Below are 10,183 nucleotides of genomic sequence, written 5' to 3' on the forward strand. Positions count from 1 at the left end.
CCATGAGTTTGTGTGAACTAGACTGCTAGCTCTCTTAAGATAAGCAGTACTTTTGTCTTGATCAACTTTGACTTCGAAGCCTTTAACCCAGAACCTAGCACACAGTTCTTCCTTGTATGTTTGCTGGATGATGTAAAACATCTTGTGGATGTATATGACATTTCTTCCAATACTGAAACTAAGCAATTGAAGTACTGCTCTGTCCTAATTCTTTGATGCAGACTGGCATCATAGGTGACCCTGTTGTCTGCCAATAGACCCACTACCTAAAGCCAGTTGTATGTCCCTGGGCTGCCCCTGAAGTCTTGACTTTGCCATTTGACAACTTATCCTCCTAGCAATCTCATCTCCAATGAAGATAGGAATGTATATCTCATAAAGTGGCTAGGAAGATGACCTGAAACCACGAATGTCAAGCATAGCCCCTAGTATCCATTTTCATGATGTTCTTACCCGTTTTTTCCTCCAAGTAGGCAAGGTTCTCTGTCTTCTTAGATGTCCATGCAGATCAGTCTGATTTTCCATCCAAGCTTCAAGGAAGAGATTACAGTTCAATTCTATGTATTCTGAGAAGCTTCAAAGGCCACTCGCGAAGGACACTGATGAAGGTAAAGATTTTATCGAGACCTTTGTGGTTTTTTTAGATCTTTTAGTGGCCTACAGGGGAAAACTAGGGTAGGTCAGAGCATATATAACTAGGGGCTCCTGGTCACCACTACATGCTAAGAACCAAAACTTTCCTGAGTACCTGGAGCCAGGAAAGAAGCATGAAGTGGCTTGTGCTCCTCTGGCTAGTGGCCTTCTCAGAGTGTATAGTCAAGTAAGTATGGGGACTGTAAGCCACATCATGTTCCTTTCTCGGATTTTTCTTTTCACCTGATTATTCCACCCATCAGGTTTAGAAGGCAACGGAATATTTCCCTAAATCTTTATTATTGATAAGTAACTTGCTCTAGGAACTGTAGATGCCAAGGTCTTATGTCGATATGCATGGCTGCACAATTCTTGGGGTCCAGTCATGTCGTGACCTATTGAAAATGCAACTCCTTGCAACTGTTCAGTGCACAGTCTATGCAGATGTCGATGTGGTCCTGTGGAATAGCACTTTTCTACATTTTATTCAACATGTCCTCTTTTTTCCCTGTCTACTTAAGTGTGTATATGTCTATGTCTACATCTCTGTATCACTGTCATTTATCTCTCCATCTCTTTGGAAGGCACTGGGAGTGTATTTCTCTCTGTGTTGTTTTCTTTTAATTTTTCATTTGACACATCCTTCCTTCTCAAGCCTCTGAATTTCCCTTACTTGTTCCCTATATCTTGGATTCTTTTTTCAACTCTCATTTCTCTTTCAAAGTGGAGAAAGATACATTGTTTTATATACACTGTTTTATGTCTGACAAGCAGTGTGACCACAGTCAACTCAGAAACCTTTTGCATTTCAAATTGCTCCCTTGTAAAAGAGGATAAGAGTTCCCCTTCTACCTCCTTCCCTGAGGTTCTATGAGAAGGATAGTGTGGGATGGCAACAGCAATGCTAATGACTTTCATGTTGAGACTTCTTATTTATCAGGTACCTTATATCCATCACTTCACTTATCCCCAAGATATTCTTTTTTGGAGGGTTTGTATTGTTACATTCCACCGTTTTACTGAAGGGGAAACTGAGACACCACACAGTCATATGGCTTATCCAAGATTGCAGAACAGAGCCTGTATTCAAAGTGATGTCTTTGCCATGGTATATGCATAAAATTTTGATAATAATGTGCCTCATAAAAATGATTAGAAAATACAGAGGGTCATTACAATGACAATTATACCTTAACACTGACAGCTAATTGTAGCATCCTCTTTGTTTTCTTTGTCAAATGTTCCATGAAAGAATACCTCTAAGGCAAGTGAAGACCATGAGAAAAACCCTCAGTGGAAAAAACACGCTGAACAATTTCTTGAAGGAACATACTTACAGTCTGTCCCAGATTTCTTCTCGTGGTTCAAAACTAACTATTCACCCACTGAGAAACATCATGGATGTGAGTATTTTGGGGGGATGGTGCTCCATAGAGCCCCCTGGTGCTCTAGCCTAGCACCGAGGCTCATCTGGAGGTGCCTGGTGGGATGTTGGGGTTGGGGTTCCTGCAGGAGGCAGACACACTGGAAAACAGGGACCCCACCCAGAGGAGAAGGTACTCTCATCCTCAACTGTTGGTCTTGGTGACTGGGCCCGGCAATTACCAGGTGGCAGGTAAACTCCCTTTCTGTGTCAAAGATGTGTCATTACTTTGAGGGCGATTGTTCCTTAGGAACTGTGTGAGCCACTCAGTTACAGATGAAGAGTGAGCCATCACTGATCAAAAGGTAGAACCAACTGCAAAGCAACTGTGACTCCCCCGGCAGAGGAATTCAGTTTCCACAGATGCAAGAACCACAGCAGTAAAATGTTACTGAACTTGTATTCCGTGTAAGGCCATAAGAATCTAACACTGTGGTTACTGTTTTTAGATTAGACAAAGGGCTTATTTTGTCTTCAAGAATGCCCATGCCAGCCTGAGAGATAGGCAAAGGGTATATACATGTCGAGTGAAAGGGTCACCTGTGTGGAGTTGATTGGATGTGGTCTGATAGAGGGAGTGGCAGGGGTTGATCCAGAATGACCTCCTGGAGAAGGGGGCGCTGAGGCTGGGATTGAAGGGACTACAGACCTTCTCAAGTGAAGGTACCAGGACTTCCCTGGGTGTCCAGTGGTCCTGGAGGCCCAGTGATTATGCCTCTGTGCTTCCAATGCAGGCGATACCACTTCAATGCCTGGTCATAGAATCAATATACTGCATACAATACAGCACAGGAAAAATATATCAAATGCAGACATCTCTGTGACCAAAGTCTGTGAGCTGCACGGTGGTTAGAAAGTGATCTCAAGAGATATGTGACACCCCAAGGGAGGCAGTAGTGTGGGAATAGAGGGTAGCCAGTTCTGCACTAACCCACTCCCTCCTTTTCACTGTAGATGCTCTACGTGGGTAACATCACCATTGGAACACCCCCTCAGGAATTCCAGGTTGTCTTTGACACAGGCTCATCTGACTTGTGGGTGCCCTCCGTCTTTTGCCAAAGTCTAGCCTGTGGTGAGTACAGACACCCCCTACCTGGACCATCCTTCACTTGCCCTGTTCCCCTGTTTCCACCCTTGGCACCTGATGACACTCATCTCTTGTGTCTGCAGCTACAAAGGTTATGTTCATACATCTTCAGTCTTCCACCTTCCGGCATACCCAAAAGGTCTTCAACATCAAGTACCATACTGGAAGGATGAAAGGACTTCTTGTTTATGACACAGTTCGGGTAACAAATGCTGAGTCTGGACTGGCTATGGAGTGACCCCTGCTTGCAAAACAGATGTAGGACCCTTCTTAGCCTAACTCCCATAGATATTGGCCATCTTACCCACAGGACCCTCCATCTGGGGAGACAGTGCCTGTGGTGACACATGAGCAGATTAGCTAACCCAGAGGGTGACTTGAAGTGTAGACTTGTAGCTCCTCTGCCCATGAGCAGTTCAAGTCATTTTGCTGGGGGCGAGAAAATGGGAAAAAAAACACCCAATTTTATATTCACAGACTGTTCCAGGCACTTTCAGCTGATAATTGGCTTAATCCTGCAACAACCTCACACAGCAGTTACTCTGATTAGCTCATGAGACATATGAAGAAACTGACGTGCAGACAGAAAGGGCCTTGCTGAGGGTACACATGTGGTAAAAGGTGGAGTTAGCCTGGCTTTTCAGGACTGAAGTTGCTGTGGGGTGTTTGGGGACAGGATAAAACTGATCTGGGGACCCTGGGGGCAGTCAAGGGCTTCAGGTATCCATAATGCGAAACTGGAGGCCTGAGAAGTCAAGGGGCCTGATAAATGAGTTGTCACTCTAGAGGATCCTTGAGAGTCTAATTAACCTATGGCCTGCCTCCCCCAAATTATTTGAGTAGTTCTGCTCTCTCACTTTCTCTCTCATACATACTCACACAAATGCACACATATCCCCAAAGGTGAATTCCCCAGGCAGTAATTTCATAGAACCCTGCAAGTAAGATTGTGTTTTTGGCTTCTGTCTTCCTGGACAGATGCAGAATCCACAGTACCTTACAGAGAATGCAGTCCATTCTTGTCATTAGGTCACAGTGATGCCAAAGAGAAGGCTATCTTTTTCTCCACTCAGTTTGCCATAAGATGGCACCAATGGGTCCTGGCCTGACTTGGTTGCCACACCTGTACAGAAGCCACGAGGCCAATTTGACTCACTCAGGTGGTGTTTTTCAGAGGGGCAGATGTTTTAAAATTCACAGCCTCTCTCAAGTGGAACCCAAATTCCCCTCCCAGCTTGGTCTAATCATCTGAGGGCCACTGAAGACAGAGCCCAGCCTCAATTCTTCTCTGAGGATCTAATGGCAATGTACCCTAGCCCATTCCTAGCCCATTTCACGTATCTATGAATGGGAACACTCTTCTCTCCCATAGATTGGGGACCTTGTAAGTACTGACCAGCCATTCTGTATAAGCCTGGCAGAAGTTGGGTTTGACGGTATACCTTTTGATGGTGTCTTGGGCTTGAACTATCTGAACATGTCCTTCTCTGGAGCCACCCCCATCTTTGACAACCTGAAGAATGAAGGTGCCATTTCTGAGCCTGTTTTTGCCTTCTACTTGAGCAAGTAAGTCTGAGATAGACAATCTCTTTATCCAAATTAGCTGTAAGATGCTTTCAGTTGCATGAAAATTGTAGAACACTTGATAAAGAAGTATCTTGAGAGATAATCTAACCCAGGATAACTATGGTCCAAGGGCCTTATCTGGCTTCACCAGTGGCTTTTATAAATAATGTTTTATTAGAACACACCCTGATCCTGGGCTCAAGATCAGTAAATTGGTCTCCTGGGGTGAGTGAGGAGGAAGGCTAATGGAAGGCAACAGGAAGCATGTTGAATAAAAAGCATTAGGATTTTCTTATGTATTTGATAAGGAAGTAAGGAGAAGGATGGTGGATATCTTTCCTTCCTCATTAGCATTTCACTGGGAGCCCAGGACCAGCTACCCAATTTGCAGGTTCCAGTGAAAAACAAAAGTGTGGGACACAAAACTCTGGAAACCTTGTTCAAGAAATATTAGGCATTTCAAGACAGGGAGAGCAGAAGTGGGGTGCCTTCTGAGTATGGGGCCCTTTGGACAGTAGAGGTCACAGGCTAGTGGAGCCAACTCTTGGTGACCTGAACCCACATCCTTAGAACTCCCAGGCCTTGATTTTCCTGAAAAATGACAAGGTGGATAAGGCAAAAGCCAAAAGCTTCAGCACCGTGTCCTCTGAGGGTGTTTGAGCACTCAGGTCCCTGGAGGTTCAGGGTGTCTTTAGAAGACATAGTGGGTGGAGCCCAACCAAGTGATTCAGCTTCTAACCTCCTCTGTGCCACTCACTAACCACTTACAGACCTCAGTCTGGATCTCAATCACTCCCAGACACTATTTCTGCATCTCTATGTGGGGACCTTATTAGGGCTTTGATGGGTGGACAAGCACAGCTCTCAGACAGTGCTGTTTTTACTGTCCTCCAAGGATCCCCCCTCACTTCTCTCTACAGAGACAAGCGGGAGGGCAGTGTGGTGATGTTTGGTGGGGTGGACCACCGCTACTACAAGGGAGAGCTCAACTGGGTGCCATTGATCCAAGCGGGCGGCTGGACTGTACACGTGGACCGGTAAGCCTCTTCCTCTGAGGGTCAGCCCAAGTGATGCTCCCGCTACTGTACATGGACACAGGCAGACACACACAAATGCATTCTCAGACACACAGTCACACAGACTATACACTATCCACAATGACACAGACAGACACACAGACACATGGAAACACATAAGCAGACACATATAAACATACACAGAGGCACATATAAACATGCATAGGTAGTCAGAGACACACAAGCACACACAGAGACACATACAAACACACATACAAATAAACACACAAGCACACAGATACACAAACAATCCATGGGTTCAGAATCCCCAGGCCTTCTGAGCATGGCTCTTACCAGGGTCCTAAAAGGGTACAGAGAGGTCTGTGCAGCTGGGAGAGAGCTGCATCCACTGCCCTTTGAGGTGGGGAGCATGGTTAGAGGACCCTACATTGTGGTGAACAGACGATCAGGGAGTATTTTAGCAGCCTGAACAGAGTTATGATAAGATGACCAACAGTCCAGGGCTACCTTGGACATAGGAAGTTCTCAGTACAGATAAACGTCTGTTTAAGAACAGGGAAAGTTCTGAGCAAATGGGGAAAACTGGTCTCCTTAGGGAGCAGCTACCTAGCACTGGAGAGAGGTTGGCTGCAGTCTTAAGACGTGAAAGCAACTAATAAAAAAGACACCCCATGTACCTGGGCACACAGTGGGGGGGTCTATAAGAGAATCAGGAAGGTGGGATCCAGGAGTGACCTGAGGACAAGAGGCATAATTGATTGGATTCTGTGTGAGAGAGCATAGGACAAATGCTGACCTGTCCTTTGGAGTTTCTGTGGGCTACTTATATATTTCCTGGTCAGGGTCTCAGGGTCTGAGCTGGTTGTTGGAGCAGTGCTTGGAGACACCCTCTCCCAGAGGAGCCCCTTTCTCCCCCTACTATGAGAATCTGCTGCCCCGGTGAATCTTCATCTTCACTCTGTGTGCTACCCGTTATTTGTTCCCCACCAGGTACAGCTCTCTGGATGTTTCTTATTGTTTTCTCAGTCTTCATTCAGTCATTGAACAGACAAGCATTGGCATCCACTGTGTGCCAGGCACTTTAGGGAGGCAAGGAGACTAAAACTTGCCCTCACATCTAAGAAGGCAGATGTACATGAAGTGACTCACCCACATAGTGAATTGTGCCTTTGGTACATGCTAGACATGAGGAGGAGAAGGCAATGGCAACCCACTCCAGTACTCTTGCCTGGAAAATTCCAGGGATGGTGGAGCCTGGTGGGCTGTTGTCTATGGGGTCGCACAGAGTCAGACACGACTGAAGTGAGTTAGCAGCAGCAGCAGCAGCAGCAGACATGAGGAAGGGTCTACAGAGAGTGACCAAGACAGGAGACTTATAAACATGGGGGAAAGACTTCCCCAAAACAATACAATTAAGGTGGAATCCAGAAGATGAGAAGAAATTTGCTAGTCAAAGTGGAGTGGAGTCTTCTAGGAAGGAAGACCAGTCTGTGTTAAGGTGCAAAATATCCTGTTGTATTCAAGTACTGCATTCGAGGATGTCATGAAAGGTGCTGTGTTGAGAGCAAGGGAAAAGAGGGCAAGAGACAAAGGGCTGTTTAGGAGACAGTCAGGAAGGGGTCAGCTCTGGTGAGACTCAGATTGATCTTGATGCCTGCTTTCTTCCACTCTCTCTCAGCATCTCCATGAAAAGAAAGATTATTGCTTGTTCTGGAGGCTGCGAGGCCCTTGTGGACACCGGAACAGCACTGATCAAAGGCCCAAGAAGACTGGTCAATAACATACAGAAGCTCATCGGCACCACGCCACGGGGTTCCAAGGTGAAGGGTCATGCCTCAGGTTCACTCCCAGTCTCCACACACAACAAGGATCTCCAGGGCCAAACTCTCTCCCTCTCTCTCTAACAGCACTACGTTTCATGTTCTGTGGTCAATACCCTGCCCTCTATTATCTTCACCATCAACGGCATCAACTACCCGGTGCCAGCACGAGCCTACATCCTCAAGGTGAGGGGACAACACTGAGCGGTGTTCTTAAATTGGGGCTTGCAGCAACCCACGGGCTGCTGTTGGGAGGAGCGCGCCCTCTACTGGCCATCTCACACCATTGCAGATGCTGATGAGACCTGTGGCTGGGTCAATGACTGCCAGAAAACCAACCATTTGAGATTAAAGGGCCGTCTGGGACACTTATCTTCATGAAACAAATATGGAGAGGCCACACCATGCTGGCATGGTGGGAGTCACAAGGGGGGACACTAAGGTCCTCAGTCCTCAAAGAGCTTCAATTCAATCTGAACCCTTAGCTGTATGAACATGGAAGTCAGCTCTAGCGGTCCCTGAAATAGGCCATGTTACAAGGAGAATGGCTGGGGGCATTCCCAGTGTGATGTCCCAGCATAAGTTAACAGTCTGCCTTCCCTTCTCAAGTTTTTTTCTGGTTTGGATGATAAATTACATGGTCAGCTTAGTACTCGGCTGCATCTTCCCCTTGCTCTGGCCAGGTGCCTTCCTTTGTGAGTTGGGATACCCGACCCCTCTGTGGGGAGGTTGGATACTAAGGTGAATACTGGGTGCACAGTGACTGCTCAGCCCCGGCACAGGGTGGAGGCTTCATGTCAGCTCCCTGCGGGAGTTCAGAGCAGGCTGATGGGCTCAAAGAAGGCTTTGAGGAAGAGAGGGAATTTCAGGAATTCTAAACCACAAACTCATTGAGCCATATGCAGGTTTGCTTGGTTCAAGGCAAAACTGCACTGCATTCCATGTAAATGGCATCTCAAGGTGGTCTGCACTGGAGCACTGGGGCCTTACTAAGGGTGATAAAGGCTACAGGTTGACCAGTGGGGAAGGGGAACCAGAGTACGTTACCCAACCAAGCCTGGAGTGGCCAAGGAGGGTGAGTGAGGACCAAAGGAGGCTTTGTAGAGTTCCTGAGTTAAGTCTTCAGGAACGTGTTGTGGGCACTGATCTATTTAAGATGGATGACCAATAACGAGTTACTGTGTAGCACAGGGAACTCCCCTCAGTTATATGACAGCCTGGATGGGAGGGGTATCTTTGGGACCAGGATGCACGGATACATATGGCTGAGTCCCTTTACTGTCCACCTGAAACTCAGAACATTGTTAATCAGCTATACTCCAATACAAAATAAAGTTTTATTTTTTAATAAAGTATGGATTGTGGGCACACAGGAGGAGAACCAGCATTCTCTACAGAGAAAACAAGGAGCAGGAGTCATAAGGAAGGAAACAGGGAGTGAGGAGAACTATGGACACACTTGTTCTTTTCTAAAAAATTATATTGAAGTGTGGCTGATCTTCAGTTTTGCATTAAATTCTGCTGCATTGCAATGTGATACAGATAAAAAGTGTGCTATACACATAAAAATATTTTTTTCTTATTCTTTTTCATGTGGTTTATCACTGAATATTGAATATAATTCCTTATGCTCTACAGTAGGACTTTGTTATTTTGTATTCCTCTGTTTCCCCAACTCCAAGTCTTCTACTCACCACACACTTCCTCATGGCAACCTCATGTCTTGGCCCTCTTTGGTTTTGGTTGAACTCTCAAATCCTCTGCTGCTGAGAAAACCCCTTGATACTTACCAAAAGAGGGGAATAAAACAAATTGTGCTGGTTCTGGGTATTGGTGGGAGGCACCGGTAAGGGCTCATGCTGACTGGAGTGTGTCTCTGACTCCCCCAGGATTCTGAAAGCCACTGCTATACAACCTTTAAAGAGAACACAGTGAGGACGTCTAGAGAGACCTGGATCCTGGGTGACGTCTTCCTGAGGCTGTATTTCTCAGTCTTTGATCGAGGAAATGACAGGATTGGCCTGGCACGGGCAGTGTAAATGCTGGGAGTGGTTCAGGAATCAGTAAGGCCTCTCCTAACATACACTCACTCACCCTTTGAGCACTCCTTCCCAGGATGCAGGTGAACTGTATTTGGTGGTCTGCACACCCTATTCTCAGTAAAGAATAAAGGGTTTCACTCATAATGGTGCTGAAACAAATTGGTGTGTCTGTTTGTGTCTGGCAGGTATACAATGATCAGGAAGGTTCTAGAACCAAGTCTGAATCAAAATTGAGAGGAGCCCTACTCCAACTGGCTTCAAGGAAAAGGGAGACTTATTTAAATGATTCTGGGAATCCAGGACACAAGAATCGGAGCAAATACAAAGATTTCAGTGACTGGATCCAAGAAATCAGAAGTCATCAATTGTCTCTCTCTTTCCCTTCACACTTCTTTGATGGTCTTAGCCTGGCAACTTTCTTCCGTAAGGCTTCTACACCTAGTGAAGGAGTCCAAGCTACCTGCCCTAGGGTTTTAAATCCCAAAGGCATCACCTAGTAAGGAAAGAAGATTGCAGACATCAGAGTTCAAGGGTGTTCTCTGAATGACCCACCTCAGATCACATGTACAGCCCCA

The 10,183-nt window shown here is 46.1% G+C and overlaps 1 protein-coding gene across 1 annotated transcript; it reads left to right on the forward strand.

The window, feature by feature from the left end:
* Positions 1-719: 719 nt before the first annotated feature.
* LOC147342107 (pregnancy-associated glycoprotein 1-like) lies at positions 720-9,748 on the forward strand. The gene is made up of 9 exons (XM_086384512.1): positions 720-820; positions 1,886-2,036; positions 3,011-3,128; positions 3,227-3,345; positions 4,516-4,709; positions 5,630-5,746; positions 7,425-7,566; positions 7,654-7,752; positions 9,456-9,748. The coding sequence occupies exons 1-9, from the start codon at positions 720-722 to the stop codon at positions 9,603-9,605; spliced, it is 1,191 nt and encodes a 396-aa protein (XP_086240638.1). The 3' UTR covers positions 9,606-9,748.
* Positions 9,749-10,183: the final 435 nt, after the last annotated feature.

This window comes from Bos grunniens, chromosome 29 (genome assembly GCF_055505025.1).
Source record: "Bos grunniens cultivar Pamir isolate PY7600 chromosome 29, Bosgru_T2T1.0, whole genome shotgun sequence".
In the NCBI taxonomy this organism is placed as follows: Eukaryota; Metazoa; Chordata; class Mammalia; order Artiodactyla; family Bovidae; genus Bos; species Bos grunniens.